Genomic DNA, 24,066 nt, shown 5'->3' with positions numbered 1-24,066 from the left:
GCTGTCGCACAATTTTTGCTTTCAGGAAGGACAGAAACTTGATGCTGGAAACATCTGAACTGACAGTGATGTCTGATAGTTACTTTACATGTCTGTCAGTTTGACCTTGACATGGGAGAGACTCTGTGGCCGTTACCATGGTGACATGGCTCATAGGTGTCAAGGGGTGAAGTCTGACAGCGGGAGTGTGTGTACATGCGTGAAGAGGAAAATCTGGCCGCTGGAATGCGGGCTTGTCAAGGCATAAGTCCAAACGGTGGACCTGAACAAAGAGGCGCTTGTTACCACCGTGCTAAAACAGGTAATGTAACCCACATCCCATCCACATCTCTTTATTCCCGCCTGCCTCTCTTTCTCTCTGCATCTTGCTGCGTTTATCGCTCCCTCCTGCTCATCTGTCTTTCACGCTTTGCGCTCTCGCACCGCTCTCCCTTCTCTACCTCCCTCACATTTTGCATCTCTCCGTACACACGTTCCCTCTCACTCCCCCCGCACCAGTCTCAATTTCACTCCAATTCACAGCGATGTGGCCGCATCCATGTTTCTGAATGAATGCGGATGCTCTTAAACATGAATCAGGAAATCTTGCGGTGTAACATAGGAATTATTAGTCTGACCTTTCTTTTGTTTTTACTGTAATAGTGAAAAGCAGATCCTTGCTGTCGTCTCCTTTCCCCTCACCTCTTCTACTCCACACTTGACTGACGCTGACTGGAGATCATTAGCAAGCAGGAGTTTAAAGAAGCAAAAAATTATGACTTTAAAGCTGAGACTAGCTTAATAATTGTGAGTGTGATGCACAGATTCGGTCAAGTCATAACAGAAACACAACAGGGCTATTTTTATCTCAGTGTCTACATATACATTGGCAGGATCCCTAACAGAGAGTGGGCATGTTTGTATGTGTGAGGGAGGCATTGGCAAACCTGTAGTCACATGAAGGTGGAGAACGGTGGGACTGACAGTGTGGAAAAAAACTGTGTTTCAAAAAGAGGTAAGAGAGAAAGAGAAAGAGTACTAGTCACTTTTCAGCTTTGTACAATGAACAGAATACGCACACACACACACACACACACTGATTTTTCCTGCATGTCTCTGCTTGGCACCATCATACTCACAGGAAAGCCACTTACGTAAGACAGTCTGGGATATTCCTGCTCTGCTTTCAAGTTTTTGGCAAGGAGCCCACACACACACACACACACACCGAGAGAGAGAAACCCTGAAGGGCTCCCGTTCAGGGCACAGTTGCGGTGAAATGCACACAAACACACACTCTGGGCAGCCACACATAGGCCAATGGGAAGACTAGGGAAAACGACAGCCCGTGTTTGTGTGTTTTGGGTACAGCGAGAGGTGGTGATGACTGGAAGATGGGGAAAAAAAGGACCAGGCCACCTCCACTGCATATTATGTCAGACCACATGGGTAAATGATCAGCAGAAACCTCCAAATGTCCATAGGACTCTGGAGCTGGAGGCTGTGGAGTATCCTTATTGTTCCACAAACAAAATCTCTCTGCAGATTTGAGTACCTCTGACTGAGAGCAGATGAGGTTTTATCAAATAGACAGAGAGAGTAGGGAAAATTATGAGAGGGAACAGGAAAGAGTAGAAACAGGTCCAAGCTTACCAGAAACCTCCACAATATCTCCAGGCACAATGTCTCGAGCTTTGATCCTCTGGACGGCAGTGCGGTTCATGCGGTAGACTTTGCCCATCTCTGGCTCGTATTCCTTCAGAGCCTCGATGGCATTCTCTGCATTTCGCTCCTGAGACCATACAAAACCACACAAAGGGATCAGCAAGGATACACATGCACTGCACAGCCCGTATTTCATTTTGTTTCATTTATGCCATTGGTCTGATTAGGCTAAACAACAGTAGCCTACTCCTACAGGTTTCAAAAGAAATAAATGGTTATCTAGTTCTCTTGCTGTACATTTGAATGTTCTGATAAAAGCTTTAAAATAATAGATAATAAAAATAAATAATTTATAATATTAAAATGAATATTAGAATATAAAAATAATATTAATTTAAAAATATAATATAATTAATTATATTAAAATTAATATTATAAATCAAATATTTAAAAAAAATAAAGTACTGGCCATCATATCGGTTGTCAGCCACAGAATTATCAGACAAAAGTTTGACAGATGCATCATTAATATCAATAGTTCTAATAGGGTGTAACAGGCATAGCACATTTGTGAACATACACAACTTTTCCTCTTTAATCAATTTCCCAGAATTCAGAAATGCGATTTCTAAATTTAAATAGAAGTCAAATATAGCATGACAAGGATTATAGGATTAATAGGATTACAATAATTAGGTAAATCTCTTAACACTGTCAACGCTGTCCACTGCTGTGTCCAGATATTGTGTTATAAATGTAAATTACATGTCACATCCTTATGTACGCACTAATAAACAAATCTGAACACCTGATAATCACTTGTCATGTTTAGGAACAGAAGACTGTTGTAGTAGTAGTAGTAGTAGCAGTAGCAGTAGTAGTAAAGTATCTAATGCTAAACAGTAGGACATCAAGCAGACTCACTCTTCGTCATCGAGAAGATAGATTTGATCATTAGTTGAAATTCTTTGTGGTCCTTCAGTTTCTCAGCCCACACACACACCCACCTGCCAGACTCCAATGACTGCGTTGGCCACCAGAATGAGCAGGATGACAATAGGCTCCACGAAGGCTGTGGTCGACTCCTCCCCCTCCTCAAACAGTGCCAACACCTAATGAACAAACACAACATAAATTACTCCTACCTCACATTCAAAGCTCAGTTCTGTTAAGGTTACTGAAATGAGAATTAAAGTATTCAAAAATACTCTTAAAAATAAATAAAATGATAGACACACTATATTTATACACAGTTTATCATTCGGTCCACTAGCATAAGTTTGGAAACAAAATTAATTAAGAAATTGTAACTTTTATTTAGAAAGGACACATTGCATTGATCAAAAGTGTCAGTAAAGACATTTATAATGTTACAAATTATTTCTCCTTCTGAATACTGGAGTTATGGCTTCTGAAAAGTGAGTTTTCCATCACGGGAATAAATTACATTTCAAAATATATTCAAATAGAAAAAAAGTTATTTTAATTTGTGATATTATTTTACAACATTACTGCTTTTACTGTACTTTTTCTGATCAAACAAATGCAGCCTTGGAGAGCGGACTTCTTTCTTAAACATAAAAAACATCTTCCGTTGGCATAGAAAGCAAAGTATTAAAACAAACAAACAACTGAAAAAGTCCTTTCTGTTGAACCCCAAGGACCCGACAGTACCCCTGTTAAATAAATAGCACAATAAACATCAGACTCTGACTGTTCTGAAACGAGATACTGGATCATTCCACACCCATTACAAATATTCCAGTGAAATCATGCCATCAGGTACATGCCCCGGGCAGATACTGTATGTGGGAGTTCGGGGTGGGAGGCATTTTCAGAAAAACCCAAGTTACCTTATAAGCTAAAAAGCAGTTCATGCAATATGCATGATAAGGTACATTTAGAGTGTAAATCCAGCTGGAATAGAATGCAGAGACAGCCTTGAAGTTCATTATATTTCTAACAGTGTTCATCTGTTCAACTTCACATCAGAGTTCGAAACTCCCAGAAAGTATGGAGTGAGTTTACCTAAAAAGATTTGTTCAATGGCATTAGAAGCCAACAATTTCTTTAAAAGAATAGCTAGAGGCAGCAAAAAAAAAATGATATTGACTTTTTCGATGTCTTAAAGGGTTGGTTTACCCCAAAATGAAAATTCTGTCATTAATTACTCACCCTCATGTCATTCCAAACCTGTAAGACCTGCGTTCGTCTTCGGAACACAAATTAAGATATTTTTGATGAAATCGGAGAGCTCTCTGACCCTGCATAGACAGTAGCGCAACTGAAATGCTCCCAGACCCAGAAACGTAGTGTGCTTTCTCCTGAACGTAAACAACTGATTATGTTTATTACGTTCAGGAGAAAGCGAGCATGCGTTGGGGTACTCTTCAAAATGGCGTAATATATTAACTTGGGGAGAAGAATTGTTAAATAAATTATGTTCTTTTTGTTTTCTTTGCACACAAAGAGTATTCTCGTAGCTTCGCAAAATTGAAGTTGAGCCACTGATGTCACATGGACCGTTTTACTGATGTCCTTACTACGTTTCTTGGTCTGGAAACATATCAGTTGCGTTGCTGTATATGCAGGGTCAGAGAGCTTTCAGATTTCATCAAAAATATCTTAATTTGTGTTCCAAAGATGAATGGAGGTCTTACGGGTTTGGAACGAAATGAGGGTGAGTAATTAATGACAGAATTTTAATTTTGGGGTGAACTATCCCTTTAAAGTGGAAGAGAGCGATGACAAAAAAAAAAAAGATAAGGGATGGGCTAAGTTGTATGGCCATGAATACACTAATAATTTTAGGCACTTCATGTACTTTTTTTACAGACAAGTTTTCCTGGTGTCCTCCACAGTCTGTCTTTAACGTTTCATTACAAACTGATGGGTCCCAAGCTGAGGCTTCTTTAAGTCACCGAGTAACTGTGAAATAAGATGGGCAGGCAAATGAGGGGGGAGTGAATGCAAAGACCAAAAATAGTCGAAGAGGCAGAATGAGAAAGTGATGAAGAGCAAAAAGGAGTTCATAAAACAAAATGAGTGGAAAGATGACAATTACTGAAATATTGAGGAAAGCCACACAGATGAGTGGCTTAGAGTTTAGATCACAGAGCTCAGCTAAATCCTGTCAAGTCATGGCTCTGGGCAACTTGTCTGACTGAGGTCTATTCACTCATAAGTATCAGTAGACTGTAGATCCTCTCTGCATTCCCTCGAGTTTTTACACTTCAAACAGAATACAAATGGACTGACTAGATCGGTTCCGCTTACAAACAATGGCAAATAAACCACTATTAGTTTGAACATTTTTTCAAAGACTTCAAAGCATCTTCTTTTGTGTTCCACAGAGGAAAGTCAGGTTCTAAAAGATATGTAGGGTAAGTATATAATGAAAAAAATTACTTTTTTGGGTGAGCTATCCCTTTAAGACACCATAAAATCATTCCCCTACAATTACAAGACAACTGACAACTGTATTTGGATCAATTTGAGCACACTGTGACCAAGATTTGAGGTTTATTTTGAGGTTTTAGAATCTGATGGCCTACCCAAACTCCCAACTTCACTTTTTTTTAACTGAAAGTACAGTGAATACTATACCAAAAACATAAATTAAAAGTTTTCATGCCATCACTAGCTAAAAGTTATTCACAGTGACCAAAATTTGACCTTAGGAAAGGTTTCTTATAATAACAAATTTTCACATGTTGAAGTAGTACCTAAATTCATAAATCTCACCCCACCCCTGGAAGCATAAAAACTCCTTCAAAACTGCTCCACTGAGAAGCTTTTCTCAAATCATCAATTGGAAGAGCCTCTCGGCGGGCATTCTCTTTACCATTTAAATACAGGAAGTCTATCCATTGTTCAAGTGACCTTTTCTCTGATGACGTGCAGTGCTGTGCTGAAGTCTCGAGTGTTTAAGATTCTCATTTTATATTAAATGATATACTGTTCCCTCCTGGTGGAATGACCTGCCCAACTCAATCCGAGGAGCTGAGTCCTTAGCCATCTTCAAGAAACGACTAAGACTTGTCATTTGCACTTATATATTGTTGCTCTTTTGTTAGCTTTGACTGCTTTTATTGTCCTCATTTGTAAGTCGCTTTGGATAAAAGCGTCTGCTAAATGACTAAATGTAAATGTAATGTATATTGAGGTCTAACAGAAAATAGCTAAATATCATTATACTGATGTACAATCTGCCAGAGATCTTCTGAAGCCATGACTGATAAGGCGGAGAGCGCTGTACACCAGTAATGCATGGACAAGATCTATGCAAGAAGGATGTTAGAAACACAGCTGACCTGAAAAATGAAAGATGACAGAAAAGGAATGAAAAACTTATCAGGACAGAAGCAATACAGCTAGTTATCTGAAATGAAATGAAATGAAAATGGGCAACCATTTCGGGCTTCTTGGGACCAGCAGTCGCATGGCTGCACTATTTGTTTCCATCCAATAGCTCTCATTCCCAGCACATGCTGTTCTAGAATGAGTCAGGCTATCATACCCTCATAACACAACACTTCACAAAAAAAAAAAAAACATTTTTGCCTCTGCGGCTCCCCCGTCGCTTAGATACCGACGGCTTTGCTCTCATAACATGCAAAAAAGTCAGGAAAGCTGAATGCTAAAGATTTTAATATATTCAAAAAGGCACACAAATGAGTTCCAAGAATGGGCTGATCTCCCCGGAGTATTTCCATTGCACCATAGCATTTGTCTAGCACACAAACACACACAAGGCTTTCTGGGAGGTCTAATGCAATATTTCTATCAGTTTCAAGTGTTCCACAGGACTCCAGTGGTCGGATGACTGGTGCTCGCCTCAAAGAATTTAACCACGGTTAAGACAATAAAAGTATGGATGAAAGACACAATGATAGATGACATGAGCAGAGCTCCAAATGCTGATGTACTTGAAGAAGACACTGAACGCAGATGTCTGGAAACAAAAAGTATGTACACAAAAACCACAGCAGTGTGTCTGACTGTCCGTTCCACTGCGGGTGAGCAAGAGCATGTGCGCGCTCATGTTATATTACTCTCACAGAACGGTGGGGGGCTGGAGTGGTTCGACCGTGGCCCCTATTGCTACAAGTCAGACGGAAAGTTCATAAAAAGGTAAATTCATAAAAGCCAATAAGAAAAACAGACTGTGCTCACCAGTTTAACAAGTCAGAGTTTTGGAAAGTCTGGTGTCCTGCTCAACAGAACCACAGCAACACAATCATTACATGACAGCATAAGAATAGTTTATCTACTACTCAAATCTAATCTACTCAAATCTGACTCTAGTTTAGAGACAGTAAGAAAAAGTCAGGATGCAATAAATTTATCAAAAGTGACAGATGTGTTTTAAATAAACAGAATTTTAAAATATATTAAAATAGGAAACAGTTATTTAAAATTGCAATAAGATTTCACAATACTACACTTTTCTCTGTATTTTTGATCAAATGAATGTAGTCTTCTTGATGAGCATAAGAGTTTATTTCAAAAGCATTAAAAATATTACTGACCTCAAACTTTTAAAAGGTAGTACATATTATTATTATTATTATAGCTATAGCTATGGTTATTCTAAATGGTTCTTTAACTGGCATGAATTTACAGACATAACTTCTCAGAGCAAATTTCAGCCAGCTGAGAGGGTGAGACGGCTGTTAGACTTGACACAACAAACGCGAGATGATTTGGGTTTCTAAATTCATCCTATTTGCACCCTGTCTCGCACTGTTTTTTCTGCATCTTGCACCATGATCATTGCATTTTTAGGATGACGTGTCAATTTAAAAATTCTTCAACTTTGATAAACGCATCATGATTGTTCTGTTCCATTCTGTTGTGCAGCATCTACATAAGAGCGTGCCCTACTGTACACTCCCAAGGCTCGAAATTGCGACCATTTTGGTCGCATATGCTCCCGAAATTTAATCTGTGCGACCTCAAAATATACTTGGGAGCATTTGTGCGAGTGCATATAATTGTTGTTGTGCGACCTGTTTTCATTTCTCTAAAAACGTTCAGAGTATGTGCCTTCTGTGTGTTGATACGGTGACCTGTCTGCCATTTTATGAAACGTTAGGCTACATAACCAATTAAACTTCATCTTTACATTCTTAACTTTAATGCAGATTTTAGATTGGTTAATATTAGCTGTCAATCACCCAGTCACTGCTTTCCGCTGTTCTACACATTTCGTAATTGTTGTTTTACGATGTGCGGTTTGACATATTTTGACATATTGCAAAATCCAAAAAAAACACACCTAATCAAGATATGGGGCCTTTACATCATTTCATATAGTTCAGGGGTAGGCAACGTCGGTCCTGGAGTGCCGATGTCCTGCAGAGTTTAGCGCCAACCCTGAAAAAAAAAAACTAACTTCTCTGTAGCCTTAGTAGCCTTGTCCAAATACCCACACTTGCGGTCTTTGCACTTGACCCACTCAGTCAAATTATTGTTATCGATAAAATCCCAGAAAACATCGAGATATAATTTTTTGTCAATATTGCACACCCCTAGCTGCCAGCCGTTCGGTGCAACTGGCAGAGCTGAATGTAAAATTTAACACCGCATGCACCATCCTAACCCTCACCAAAGAAGAGCTTAACTTTAGGTTGTTTACAAAAGAAATCTGTCAGTGTACTTTTCATTTTCTCTCTTCTTCAGCCCTTTCTTTTTCTCGCGGTAGTTAGCGAAAAGCAGTGACTGACAGATTGACAGCTAATATTAACCAATACAAAATCTGCATTAAAGTTAAGAATGTAAGGATAAAATCTGTTAATATATAATTTGTAGTTGTGATGCTCATACATTTTTGGTGAGTGCTCCTAAATTTTTGCTGGTGCTCCTAACTTTTTGAAGTTGGAAACACCAGTGCTACCAAGTAAAAAAGTTCATTTCGAGCCCTGACTCCATATCAAATGTTTGGTAAATCAGACCCTAAATGAGTCGTATTGTACAGTGCTTCCTCAAATGTGTAGTCGATTATGAAAGTATGTAGTTTTACACTTATACCTGACGTAACACCATTGAGATAAACTGCTACACCAATCTTGCAGGTGATAAACATGCAGCGCTGAAAATGCTTACTTTCCAAGGCCTAACTGAAAAAATGCTGAGTGCACATCTAGTTTCTTTGGAGTTTTCTGACATGGTTTATGGACAAATGAGCTTTGACTTTAAGTCACCTCATTCATTTACCTGTGCTCTCTAGTGAAAGCACAAGACACCCAGGTAAATGACCTTAAACCACACAAATGAGTCCTGGCGAGGGTTTTACATATATCATTTGACTACAAAGAGAGATTTTAAAAATGAAAAGGGGAGATTTAAAAAAAATCCATCTCTCACTTAATCTCTCTTCCGTGCTCTGATTATTGACAATCATTTAGTGAAATTTGAGGTTTAGCACACCAAACTGGATGTGATAGATTGTGACGGCAATTCATTCTGTCTTGTTTTCTGCATTACCTCACCAACTGCATAAACTATAACTGCTATAAAACTTACGGTGGGGTCTGGCTGTCATACTATTTATTGTGCTGGGAATAAAATACAATTTCTGAATCACATTTAAACCAGAAAGAAAGTCACTTACGAAAGACACGCAGGCTGCCAGCAGCAGAATCCTCACCAGGAGGTCCTCAAACTGCTCCACCACCAACTCCCACAGTGATTTACCTGTGAGAGAGACAAATATGAGAATGACAAACAGACCGACAAAATGTTAAAGTATTCAATGACAAGTGGGTGTCAAGTTAAACCACACAGCTGTAACGCAGTGCATGTGTTTGTGCATGTGTGTCTTAAAGTAAGTTTTAAAGTTTACCTCTCTCTAGTAAAACTGAATGACTGAGCCCGTGCTAACGGTGCAACCCATAAAGAGAGAGCAGTAACAACTTGATGGAAAGATCAATATTTACCTTCTTCGGCTGGGAGCTCTGTCAGTCAAGACACAGCGAGGCAATCCGTTGTGGAATGAGAGGCAGGGTACGAGGGAGAGAGAGAGAAAGAGAGGACAAAACAGAGGGTATTCTGTTAGAAAGGCCATACGGTAAAAACGGTGTTTAAACAGTTTCTTTTACATCACACTGCATTGCCCGTGATAGTGCGAGTTTGGCTTCATTTTTTGCCTGAATGTTAAATACACAGAGACATGCAGCGCAATACTAAACCAGAAGATTACAGATCAGCGTAGACAATTATTGATTTAGGATTAATGGACTACTTCTCTCTGCAGAATAGATATGAGATTTTTGCAGTGTCTGAGCTATTCCCTGCAAAGATTCCTACAATGCAAAACAAGCTGCAATACCTTTGAAGCATCTAACACTCACTTAATGTTAATCTTTAAAAACACAAAAAGGTTGATTGTAGAAAAAAGGGGCAGAGATGACATATCTCAAAATTTATAATTTTCAATACTGTATACGTTTTAATGTTGTGATGCCTAAATAAATACACTATCATAAACAAACTTGTACACATCAACTTTCATGTCAAATGATTCTTTTTTTATGTCTTTTATGTGACAAAATACTATAGGATTTTAATATCAGATATTTATCATTCATTGGCCAATAAAATTATCAGCTTATAGGTATGGGCCAGAATTATAATATCATCCTCACTTATCACAAAAAAAAGAACGTACAAAATATTTATTTAAAAAAAAACTTCTACAGTGATGTAATAAAAAACTTCTACAGTGATGTAATAAAACCCATAACAGGTACATTCACAAACGGCTCACTAAATGTAAACCACAACCTTTGCACGCAAAGAATATCATCTGGGGTGGAAAATGTACAGATGGACCACCAACTGTGATGGCGTTTGCTTAGTGAATGTGCTTCCTTTCAGAAAGAGGGAGAATTTCATGATGAAACAAACATTTCTGGCATTGTACAAGAGTCATACGACATAGATGTGCTCTGTGGCCTACACACTGCTGTTTAGTCAGTTCTAGAAGGTTCTCGAGTCAGAGCGTGTGGGAGCCGAAGAGCATGTGGAGAGTGGGAGGGGGCGGAGCTTTACGGACCTCTCTCTTTCACACACACGCATCATAATTACAACACAGATGCCCTCTTTGTTGAGGCTCTACTCTGAAATCTTGAGGATTCGCAGCCGTTTAGCATGCATGTCCGTCTGCGTGGGGAAAGACTGGCCTCATTAATAATCAGTTCAGACTGACTGCTGCTATAGGTGCAATTACGACACTCTATTAGAGCATCTGACTATTAAGTGATTTCACTAATTAATCACAACTGACAAATGTATGCAGAAGTGTACAAGAACAGTTTGTTTCTGGGAGACTGTTCATGAATGGACCTAGAGAAAGCACAATGGAAAATCCTTGGAACCGACCCAAAAGATAGCGAGAGAAAATAAAGGGTGTTCCTGAACTCCAACAAGCATGTGTTTGTGTGTACTTGGGTCAAGTTTAACTTTGCTTTGTGCAGATACTATCAGGAGTTTCCCTGCCATTCTGCTCAGAGTGAAAGCCTGCATCCACATCAGTTCTGATAACCAAGAACAACTTGATTGCACTTGCCTTTGTCTCTTGACTCTCACTTATGGAAAGGGGGCTTTCCCTGCCTTATTGAGACAAATATCTGATTCCTTTGATCTCTCATTCTTGATTAACACAATTTTTGTCTCACAATCATACATTCAGGGAAAGGCTGGGAACAGGTCACGCAAGTCATGACGTCTTCATGGTTCTGCAGTTGGGAACAGGCTCGATGCACGTGCAGTGGAAACCAAGATGAAATTGGCTCATGGCAGAAGACCTGCAGCAGTGAAATTACACAGCGGTAAAGCATCAAGATTCCCATTTCCCTTTCAAAAAAGGCGGCACACATCCAAACAGTCTTAACGCACACATTTGGCCCATCAATGACTGAATTTCCAGCAACACTTGGAAAAAATTGTATGGGGGAAAAATACAAGAAATCGTGACCGCATGTTTACTTAATAATGTTCGGTCTTATTCAGCTTTTTAAAGTTTTTTCGTAATTAAACAAGACGAATGAGATTTCTTCAGATGTAAAAGTGAATGAGAGCGAGGGAGAAAGGCATGAAAGAGTATGTTCTGCTTTGAAGAACAGAGCAGATTCTTCTCTTCATCTTTCCTCAGGCTATGAGATCTGTCTGTACTAGAGAGCCTGAGAATCTGCTGTCGAGAGCTCCGTCTATGTGATATAAGTGCAGTGATGTACTTCAAATGCTCCGATAACTGTGAGTCATTCTTTTCTTTTTAAGGGCCCTGTGCATACATTACAGGAAGCAAGAATATCCCATACAGTTTTTCTTGCTCCTCTGAATTCCCAGCTACAGAAGCACTGCCTGACCTTATCAAATCTGTTCAATATTTTGAATTATAGATAAAAAAAATTCTACTTTAAAACCACATATTTCATAATATTCTAGTGCAAAATTTCTGCTTCTGATTTAAAAAGTTTAAAACCAAGTATTTCAGAATTTTGTAGTTTAGAATTATGTATTACATTTTTTACTACTTTAGAATTTTGTATTGCAGCTCTGAAATAACTACATAAGAATTTTCGTTTTCGTTTTAAAATTGTAGTTCAAAATTAGTTAGTATGGGGCTAGTATGATTTTTTTTTTGTTCTTTTTGAAAGATACAGTACGAACAGTAATATTGTGAAATGTTATTACTGTTTTGTATTTTAATATACTTTAAAAAGTAATTTACTCCTGTGAATTTTCAGAAGCCATTACTCCAGTCTTCAGTGTCACATTCCTTCAGAAATCATTCCCAGTGCTGATTTGGTGATTGTTTGATTTAAAAAAAAAAAACTCAAAAGAACAGAATTTATCTGAAAAAGAAATCTTCTGCAACATAAATGTTTTTACTGATTCTGTTTAATACATCCTTAATGCATCCTTGCTGAATTAAAGTATTAATTTCAGAGTTGTATATTTCTGAGAATGAGAGTAGAATGTTCGAGTTCATTCAGAGCATTAACAAAGTAAACAGCAACCTCCTAAAAATATTATCAAACTATCTTATGCAACCCTCTACATTGCGAGTAAATCACTCGCATATGCGACCGGCTTCAGCTCTAATTCAACATGATATTATGTAATAGGAATATGAACTCATCTGAAGTCTGTTGTGGAAAGTAATCACCTTGCAGAGCAGCAGCATATTCCTCCAGTGGTGTGGAAAAAGTGGGTGGCAGGACAGGGGGAGTAATGGCCCTGTGTTTCCCTCTCTTTCCAGCTCTGTGTGTGTGTGTGTGTGTGTTTATCATGCTGTCCTACTGTCGCTTTACCTCGCTAGTTCTAGGTGCAGGTTTCTGCTGATCTAGGTGCATTTTGCCTCACACATATTGAGGAAATTGCTAAACTGACCTCAAACCAGAGAACAAGAGTGAATCTGAACATGCTGTAGGCATTTCTGGGCCCGACCGTTGGCCTGAACACAAACACAACCTTTGTGGGAGGAAGGAGGGTGGGAAAGACAGAAAGAGATGAGGGATGGAAGGGGTTCCCTGTTAGGGTGTGCCAAGGATTCCCTCAGAGTCATCTGGGCCGTGTTTGCTTGTCTGGCCCAGGCACATTCCTACATCGTGACTTCACCCTGCCCTCATGCATAACAAACACACACACAAGCTCACTTTTGTTGTTCCCCTTTAAATTCATCTTGCTCTACTTTTCCACCCTGTTTTTTCAACTATCTTTCTTTCCCTCTCTTTCACTCTACAACCACACAGTAAGTGAAAACAAGTGGCAGTCTGTTTACACACCAGTCAGTGGGAGAGGGGAAACACTTCCTGGAAACAGTTGCCAACAACACACAGAGCCTGTAACTTCTGTAACCAGGGAAGTAGGAGGACAAGCGAGAGCATGGCAGCACACGGTAGGATGCAGTGAAAGTGTGACCCAGCTGAGCTCACAGCTAACCTGAACTTGTTTACTTCCAAAATTAAATGAGCCCAGTCTTACTACTGCATTAGATTCCACAGTGCCATAAAATCTTGTTCAAAAAATCTTTTAGCAAAAACTTTTTCGACCTATAAAACAACGATGGGCGGGGGAAAGTAATAGGCCACGTTCACACAGCAGCAGAATACGCTGTCAGTCCTGTATTTGAGTCCTTAATACGGTTACATTCACACACAGTTCGGTTATTTACGGGTGTGACAACCGCATTCTGTAACCGAACTCACACCTGCAAATTTTCAGGACTCACAACCGCATTCTCGGAACACACGTGCTGTGTGAACGGAACAGGACTGGACAACTAGTTGTCTGTCACGTCATACAGTGCGAGAGGGAGCTGCTCTGCCTCACAAACGCATGTCTAATGTGTGTTACGTGTTTTCATGTGTGTTTTCGGTAACTTACAGTGACGATGGAGAAATGAGCTGTGTGTCTGTCACCTTCAATTTTTAGATCCCGTCAGTTTTCCACCAGAGCCGCTCCCGTCAGTTTTGTGTTCTGCGCGCGACTCAAACTCCGCTCTCCACCCAAATTTAAAGGCTGCTGTCGGTTAATGAAGATTTGACGGATGAACTCACGGCTCGATTGGACTCTTGTCGTGTCAGAAAGTGATAAGACTTTCAGTTTTATGGACGTCACCATCTTTGATTTTACTCATTTACTTTGGTCACTGTCGCTATGGTTACTGGTAAGGAATACGGGCTTGACTCCCGTTGCACGTTCATACAGACAGTATTCTAAACACAACTGTAAGCTGCTGTGTGAACGGAACATTTCGAGACTCACACCTGTAAAGAAAGTGCGGTTGTCAGTCCCAAAAATTGACAGTGTGAACGTAGCTATATTAACCATTGATATCACAACCTAGTATGTTTCAATTCCACTGATTATAAACACATTCAAACAAAAGTAGCAACATATCCTTTCTTCTGAATTGTAAGAGCTTATCAAAACAGAAAAAAATGTAGGGCAGAGACTTTGAGGTTGAGCTCTGCCCCCAAAAACAGAGGCAGATGAATGAATCGACTTATGATACTTTAAACATTAGGAGGTCAAAATTAAATAAATAAACAAACAAACAAACATAAGCATGGATGAATTTGTTCACAATATATTGAGTCGAATATATTAAAGTGAAATGTAATGATGCACCAATTTTACAATTCTGGCTGATAATGATACCATCAGTTATTTTTACGTTATGGACAAAATTACAATTCTATACTATGTACATCTAAATAAAAGCAAAATAAAAATCTAATAGATTAATGCCACAAGTGAATGTAGGCATCACATTGCAGTATGAAAAATGTATATAGCCTATTTTAAGACTTTTTAGTAAGGATGTAACGATTCACTCAACTCATGATTCGATTCGATTCACGATTATTATTTTTTCACAAAATGAGATTTAAGACAAATTATAAATTAAATGTGTCCTTTTATTATTGCTTGGACAAAATGCTGCACATTTCTTTGTGAAATTGAAATATAAAACTATAATAATATACTAATATAGCACTTGTAAATTATTGCTCTTTTGTTGGTTTTGATTGCTTCTATTGTCCTCATTAGTTAGTCGCTTTGGACAAAAGCGCCTGCTAAATGACAAAATTTAAATATAATGTAAATGTAAATAACAAAACTACATTGAAATTTTAAAACAAGCCCCAAATCAAATAAATAAGTAACACCAATAAAAATATATCTCTTCATATAAACAAAATAAGGCTTTGTCTGTGTTCTTTCCATTTAAAATTAGAGGCAACAACTGCATTTTAATCATGATCCAAACAAAGATGCTGCATACATGCAACATGAGCAGTTTTTAATCTAAATTAGATTGTATAATTTCGAAATTTGAAGCAAAAACAGAATGGTTTGACTTCAGTTTTGTAAAACTATACATACAAATATCTGCATGAAACAGCAGCCGCAGATTCACTCTCTGCCAGCAGGTGGCGCTTAAAGCGTTTCCTTGGTTTCCTCTGCAAAGCAGTGCTGCACTTATAAACTTTAATATGCATTATACAGAGGCAAAATGAAAAGAAAAATACCATCTAAACTTTTCTAAAGACAGTAAGTTCCCCTCAGACATGCATTCATATAAACTCCTACACCTAAATGAATCGCCTAAATTTGTTTAGCATCTCGACCGATTTGAATCGTCACATATTTGAATCGATTTTCAAACGGCTCACGGTTAATCGTTATATCCCTACTTTTTAGTGCCTTTGAAGATTACCTATAAGTAAGCATTGGATGACAGCAAGAGTCATCTAAATGTAAAAATAGAAGAAAATTAGCATGCACAATTATGTATCCAATACTAACCATATTGGTAAAAAATCCTATGGAAATCTCTATCCTATTCACCTATATAGACTGTATTCTGGTCTCTAGATCTGAGTCAAGTCCCTCCTTTAAATGTAAGCCTATTTTTGCCTTATTTATCATCCACCAGACAAAGATCAGATTGCTCAGAAAAGCACACAACCCTTCAACATGGCAAATGAATTAAAGTGCCATTCAAGTCCATAGCTCAAACACTGCAATACCAGCCAATGTTTAATATTCGAGGTTAGGGATTTATTACAATATTATAAACATTGTTTACATGTTTCAGATCTACTTTTTCTGTTTCTGTCAGTTTCTGTCCCTTTCAACCATGAAAATATGAAGTTTTAAGAGTAGTTGCCATGACCACCTGGCTGGAACAGCATTTCTCTGTCAACGTTCACCCAAAATAAATGTTACACAACATAAATCCTACTCTTGATTTATACGCACTTCAATTAACGCAACAACACTCTACTACTATAAATCAGGAGTGACTCTCAATACATAAAGGCGCTGTTTGAATTAATGTGAACAAGTCTTATGATCAATGTACTGTGCGTTGAAGGCAGAAAATAATTCCTTGCTTTAAGTGCCATTTACAAAGCAGGCATTAAAACAGAAGTTCCAAGCCTCCTTCAGCTTCTCAAAATAACTTGGAAGGAATTCTAATGCAGTCGTGCTTAGGGTTGGGTACCGAACTCGGTAATTTTAAGGGTACCGACCGAATTGCGTCGGTACTACCGAGTACCGATTCACGTTAAATCAATCGGTGCCAAATTTCAGTACCTGAGAACGCATCTGGGCGCATACGCTACAGAGAGAGAAAGAGAGACCCTGTGACGTGAGGTCACCCCTGCAACTCGTTCAAACAACGCACAAGGCAAGCCGAAATGTTCTGAAGTGTGGTTACATTTCTAGGGCCATATGGATTCTGCAAAAACGAGGACGGGATCGTGGAGTCCATTCAGAAAAACGTAATTTACTCTATAGTGCGGAATGCCACGGAATTACGCGTGAGGCTCGCGGTGATTTTCGGCCTCTGCGTCTCACTATATGACGGCATGAACACAAAAACTTAATCTCCAGAGCTGCTGTGAGAGTCACTTCGCAAGAATTTTACCATTTCATTTGAGAAAACTAGCATCATCATACTGTATACACACAGAAACTTCATGGCAACCTGTCAAAATAAAAGTGCGGTTTAACATGTAATTGAAATATATTACTCTTGTGTTACATTTGTACAGTATAATGTACATCTTTAGATATTCCATTTTCTATCAAATTTAAATAAAACAATTAAATGATTAAATAAATATTACAACCAGATTATGCCTTCATTTGATTTTCAGAAAAATTAAAACAAGAATTTCTGGGGGGAAAAGAAAGAAAGAAAGAAAGAAAGAAAGAAAAAGTTTGTAGGGCCCTATTGTTCAAAATGTTGAAATTGAGACTTTTGGACTTATTTTTTCACTGACATAAACATTTTTGTAATTACACAGAGAGTAAAGTACCGAAAAAAGGTACCGTTGGGTACCGGCACCGAAATTCAGGTACTGATACCGGTACCGTACCAGTTAAAATGTGAACGGTACCCAACCCTAGTTGTGCTGGAGTTATCGACTACTGCTCAAGATAGTCATGATGGAAACTACTATGAAAAGACACTGTAACGTCAATGAAAGTGTAGCCTAACTGTTGATTATTGTGAATAAATCACTGATAATCCACTCATATGTGATTTGTATGACTGCAGGACAATGCGTACCTACAGTAAACATTTCTTAACACTAGAGGAGTAAACATGCTAATTATTAAGCTAAACTTCAAATTGAGGGCCAAAATGCCCGGAAAACCTTTGCGTAAAGAGGCGTTCACACATACAGTGATTAAGGAGGTTGCCAGGTCACTGTTGGCTTCTTGTGAGCTCCAGTATCTGTACCACCACTGGAAGTGGCTACTCATTTGCATGAAGTTGAACTCTGCTCAACTTGTTGCATCACCAATGGTTGCTTTTACTCACACTGCCAGACAGACATTGCCAACTCTCACTGAAAATGAGAATAAGTTCAAGTCACTTTGCCTGTGTATTTATGGACGCCCCTATGAGTCAACATCATTTGCATAGTAAGCATTCTAGTAACATTTATGCACAATACTTGGTACTTTATGAGGTTGGGATGCAGAGTATCAAGTTAATGGAAAATAAATTATGAGTGATGAATACAGGGATGTAACTATTTGGCTCATAACACTGCATAACAAAAAAGAGAGGGAAATAAAGAGCGATACACTGCTCACAAGAAATGGTCATATTATAAGGCCAATTTGCACATTTTCCTTCATTTCATGAGAAGATCATTAATCTCTGGAATAAGACATAAGCAAAAGGTTTCTGTTTATAGTTCATAGTGAGTTTAGTAATACCCAGTTATATAGACACAGTTACTTTAAACTGATGTTATTAAATATACCTCAAAGTCATTCAAACACACCTGGAATACATGCATAACTTTTCTCACACTCACTAATTTTACATTTCATATTTAACGTTATTTAATTGCCTACTTCACGGCCAGCTCAAAGCATTGTTATTGGTCTGAGGTGTTACGTAACAATACTATTTCTTTCTGAAGGGGAAGCTCTGGTCTCACACAAAGTTTCCACTGACACTGTACAGCAACCCTACATGCATCACTCACAGTGATCCTCAGTTTTAACAGAATAACATTCACATCTGCAACACGCATACACACATAACATAAATCATTTCTCACTCAGAGAAATGTTTTTCGGATGTTTCCATTTAAAAACACAGCACAGTTACCAGCAACAGTGAATACGAAGTTCACACACACACACTAAAAAATGAGAGAACAGCCAACAAGTCAGTGGACTGCCTGAACAACTAGCTGACTAATGGGTCTTAAAGGGATAGTTCACCCAAAAATGTTAAATTCTGTCATCATTTACTCACTCTAATGTTGTTCCAAACCTTTATTAATTTCTTCTGCAGAACACAGAAGAAGATATTTTAAAGAATGTTGGTAACCAAACATTTTGGTGACCACTGACCATTGTATGGACGAAAAAAAAAAAAAAACACTGAGACATTTCTCAAAATAGCTTCCTTTATGTTCCACAGAAGAAAGAGAGTCATACAGGTTTGGAACGACATGAGGGTGAGAAAATGATGACAGAATTTTCATTTTTGGTTAAACTATCTCTTTAAGAAAGCAAGAGTTTGTAGCAAGATTAAAGTCTTGAACAGTGATGGATATTTCCTGGGTTTCCATTGCAGAGTTACCTGACCTACAGATCTGGGAAAACACAACAGCTGAAAAGACAGAACCATGTCCACAAAAACACATGCACTTACACTCATTCATAAACAGCAGACATACAAACAGGAACACACAGCATTTTCTCTTGCAGTGCATGCAACCTAGCTACTTATCAGCATAGCATGAAGGAAAAGAGAAATTATTACGATTAATAAAAACACTACACTCATACAGGCTGAGTCAAATGAGCGGTTTGCCACAAGGAGGTGATGCTGTGAGCAGAAGTGGGAGGTGAGAATGAGAGCTGAATGACAAGATAGAAGCAGATCACAAACACACAGACACGCACACACAAGATGTGCTAATGATAACATTCCAGCCTCAGTTTACTTCCTTTTCTCAAACAAGCAAGAAAAAAATTACAAATAAAAACCAATAGCTATTAGCTATTGACTCTAACATACTAACATATTCTGCATTGTGATGATTCTATGTGTGCAGTATTGCAGTAAGTGTGCTGGAGTTAAGCTTTTTTTATTTACAGTAAAATGATGTACCAATGCAACTTCACATTTCAAAAAACCTCAGCATTTTACTGCTGATGATTTCAATGTATGTTGCATGTATAAAAGCAGAATTTATGTGGTCAATGTAATGCTAAGAGAAGTATTGGAAAATGCACCACTTGCAGAGCTGGCAAAGGACGTTTTCTGTGGTTCGCACTAGCTGATGATATTTTCTTGTGGTTATGCTAATACATTTGGCCTACAGAAAATGTTTAAGTGGGCTTAGGTTTGTTGAAACAGTTCGTTCTGAAATTTTAAAACTTAGTGGTCAACATATGAGGCCTTTCTTACTTTGTCAAACATTACAGTATAAAACATTTGGGATCAGTATGATTTTTTAAAGAAATGAATACTTTTATTCAACAAGGATGCATGATTAAACTGATAAAAAGTAAAAGTAAAGACTTTTACACTGTTACAAAATAATGATTTCAAATAAATTCTGTTCTTGAACATTCTATTTATAAAAAATAAAACATAACATATAACATAATTAGAAATGCTTCTTAAGCACCAAATCAGGATATTACAATGATTTCTGAAGCAATTCAGCATTGCCATTTAAAATACATTAAAATCGAAAACAGTTATTTTAAATTACAAAAATATTTCACAATATTACCATCATAACTATTTTTGATTACATTAATGCAGCCTTCAAGACAAAAACAACAATGAATCTTACTGACTCAGTGTACTGTATACTACAGAAGGCCTACTACAGAAGTTACAACTCAGTGCTGTTTTCATGAGGCCAACCACATAGAGAACTGAGAAATCGTGACAATAATACACTTCAAACTTCTTATAGCTTCAATTTATCATGACTGTGTCTGTGGCATTTTAAAAAACATCCAACAACGAAAAACTTTGAATCAAACCCACAGTACAACTGTTAGTAGGCTTTAAGAGCTGTTGTATGAGTAATAAGTATTATAGTATTCTGGCCTGGTGTAACTGGGGAGTTCTGACAAGGAGGAAACAAAACCATCCAAACCTAAGCTTCACACAGATGATATGCCATACCAAACAAATGCAACTATTTGAAAGCATTTCCATTACAAGGCATTTTGAGAGACAGGAGACAAAAGAGCAGTAAAATGAATAGGGCCCTCTAAAAATGGCCTCAGGTAAGTGTGTGTCTTTCTGGTGTTTACATGCCAGCCAGTTGTGTGTGTGTGTGTGTGTATATGTATAGCAGCAGTCATCTACCCATGCCAACTGCCTGAATGACATACAAAAACACATGCATGTGCACAATCGCACGCAAAAAGCTCTTCAGCAAGGCACGCAAAACTCTGCACCACAAAGAACGAAACACCAAACATCCTCTTATAGAGAGTCCTTAGATCGCAGCTGTAAGCGAGAAAACGGCATCTTCCACACACACACACACACACAATATCTGTTTTAGCAGTGTTGGACATTACAGTGTTTAGTATCTACTATGAGTTTTAAAGATTAACAAAAATGGAAGAAAAAAAACTGGACAGTCCTCAAAGGCAAATCATAAAGATATGTCATTTCAAACACAGTATGACCACTAATTTTAACTAAAGCAAATCTTGACCTCTCTACTCCCTACCACAATAACTCTGTGGGAAGCACATACCTAGTTAGCAGACAATGAAATTAACCCCAGAGGGTTCAGTCCACCACAGTTACAACAGCATCTAACTATTGGCCTCCTTTTGCACACAGGTGAAATACATGCTAGAGATGACCTCAATTCAGCACAACCCAAAACCGAGCAGTATAGTATCTTCTGTGCTGATTGATCGCCCTACTTAGTGTTAAACAGAGCATTTATGATGGTTAATGAAGACGTGTTCCCTCATTTTGAGACTCTAGCCACGGAAGTATTCGTAACGTCACAAAAAATACTGTATGAAGAGAGAGGCTGAATATGCAGTCACAGTTCCTTGACCTACAGTACAGATCAGGATAATGTCTAAACATCTCCTAGTTGGGTCACAGGTTCTGTCATTATTTACTCATTTCAACCTAGTTATTTTCTTTTTTTTTTTTTCAGTGAAAAACAAAAGGAGATACTCAGATTCCCCTTTTCATACAATGAAAGTGGATGGTGACAAGTAAAAGTAGTCTAGGTTGCTTGTAAGTCACTGACAACAAACGCTATGGTTGTCTCCATTTGTTACATAAGCTGATGTAACATCTTAAAGGGGTCATTTAATGCCCATTTTCCACAAGTTGATATGATTCTTTAGGGTCTTAATGAAAAGTCTATAACATACTTTGGTTCACCCTTTCACTGGTGAGTTTAAAATATTCTAGCTTTTTTAGGCGACCGTTATTTTAGAACGTTTCCCCTTACTGTTTCCATGGCAACGCGTCATGCTTGTCACGTGACACCGCGGCCACAATAACACTGTATGACAGATGGATCGCTTTTATTTTGCTTTTCCTTTTTTATTCAAAATATTCATAAACTTGCTTACCATATCATCAACTGATATGACTATCTGATATTCCGATTCACAACTATGTGTAAATGAGAGTGTTTTGTCATTTAAAAAACGTTCGAAATGATCTTGATCCTGATCTGTAATGTGAGATGGGCGCCGTCATGTTTGTTTTTCGATGCAGTTCAGAGAGTCCTGTCAGTCGCATTTACAGCACTTAAATTCATCAATTTCTCCCGAAATACATGCAAGTAAGTGGCCGGTGAACTGGGAGAAGAATAGAGTGAACTTTATTTACTTACACTATGTGTATCTGATATTAATAAAACACATAGGCAAATTATATTTGAATGGATTGTTATTGCTGCTTCCATAAACATGTCATCAACTACCTGATATTCCGATTCACAAATACATGTAAGTGAGTGTGTTGTGTCGTTTAAAAACCGTCATAAATGAGCTTGATCGTGATCTATAATGTGAGACGGGCGCCGCCATGTTTGTTCACGCTGCAGAGTCCTGTCAGTCTAATTACAGCATGTGAATTCATCAATTTCTCCCAAAACACATGCAAGTGACTGGTGAACTGGGAGAAGAATTGAGTAAACTTTATAGTTACTTACCCTATGTGTATCTGATATAAATTAAATACATCGGCAAATTATATTTGAATGGATTTTTATTGCTGCTTCCATAAACATCCGTGTGTATTTTATGAACTCTCAATGTATTGTTTTACTAGTACTTATGTGTATTTAAATGTCTGAAACCTTAAATAAATATTATGTGGTTAAAAACAGTGCATAGTTGTGATAATATGACAAGCGCAGTGCACTTCTCTCTCTGGCTCAGGGCCAGCCAAAACGCGAAAACGCAGTTTGAATTTGGCAGTTATGTGACGTCACCAAACGTTCTAAATCCCATATGTGGGACTGTACCGCTCAAAGGGTTAAAATTTCTCAATGGTAATGTAAAACAACACCCTTTTTACATGGCTTTAGTACATGTCTCTTTAAATGCTAATGAGCTCCGCTCACGGATGGTTTATTTTAGCCGCATTTAGCCATGGAACTTGCTAACCAGCACATTATTAGGAAAGGCGATTTGCAAAGATTCATAAAAAAACCTTATACTCACTTCTTCTGTAGGTGAAGCTGGATCACGAATGATTTGCGCGAACACAGATGCATTTAGGTTGATCGGGGGCGCATTCCCTTCAAAAACAAAAATAAATCCTCTGCTTCTTCAGTGGATCAGATGTCGGGAGTAAATGACGACTGCTATGTTCATTATTACATCCCACAACAAAACACGTCAATCGCTTAGGAGACATTCTTGTCTACTCCTGATCCGGCATCGAAACAATGGCGGACTGTTCACAGCTCACTCAGGGCGGGGCTGTGCTAAAATGCCAGTGTCAATCAACAATCGTGGGAGGGGCCTGGGTCTGTGTGACGTCACACAGCCAAGAAGCTGAGAACGGCTTGATGTGAGTAAGGGGATATTATTTATAGGGATTAAAAAAAACACTGGGTGCATTTTTATCATTATAGGGTGGATGTGTACAAACACTGCCAACACACATTTATGTTCAAACATGTAAAAGTGAATTTTGCATCCAATGACCCCTTTAAATAATAATGTTTTCTGACATATATCACATAGTAAAAGCTCTATGTTACATAATAGCATGACTTTCTGTAAACCTGATTTGAAACTTGTATATTGTAAAAAGCATTACACACATTTGAATTAACTTGGAATTTTACTAAAATTTTAGCCTGTTCCTCACACAAAGCTATTGAATGGCTTCAAAAAACT

At 38.1% G+C, this 24,066-nt stretch overlaps 1 protein-coding gene across 2 annotated transcripts in view; it reads right to left on the bottom strand.

Annotated features, from left to right (window-relative positions):
* LOC107664518 (sarcoplasmic/endoplasmic reticulum calcium ATPase 2-like) overlaps nucleotides 1–24,066 on the bottom strand; it is a 61,433-nt gene that overhangs the window by 32,270 nt on the left and 5,097 nt on the right. For both annotated transcript variants that reach the window (XM_016455110.1, XM_016455109.1), the window contains exons 2-5: nucleotides 9,585–9,602; nucleotides 9,260–9,342; nucleotides 2,652–2,756; nucleotides 1,633–1,771 (exon numbers count right to left, since the gene is read on the bottom strand). In XM_016455110.1, the coding sequence (XP_016310596.1) occupies nucleotides 1,633–1,771; nucleotides 2,652–2,756; nucleotides 9,260–9,342; nucleotides 9,585–9,602 (345 nt within the window). The remainder of the gene's footprint in view (nucleotides 1–1,632; nucleotides 1,772–2,651; nucleotides 2,757–9,259; nucleotides 9,343–9,584; nucleotides 9,603–24,066) is intronic.

The sequence above is a fragment of the Sinocyclocheilus anshuiensis genome, unplaced genomic scaffold, assembly GCF_001515605.1.
Source record: "Sinocyclocheilus anshuiensis isolate Anshui unplaced genomic scaffold, SAMN03320099.WGS_v1.1 scaffold403, whole genome shotgun sequence".
Taxonomy (NCBI): domain Eukaryota; kingdom Metazoa; phylum Chordata; class Actinopteri; order Cypriniformes; family Cyprinidae; genus Sinocyclocheilus; species Sinocyclocheilus anshuiensis.
This window is presented reverse-complemented; position numbering and strand designations above follow the sequence as displayed.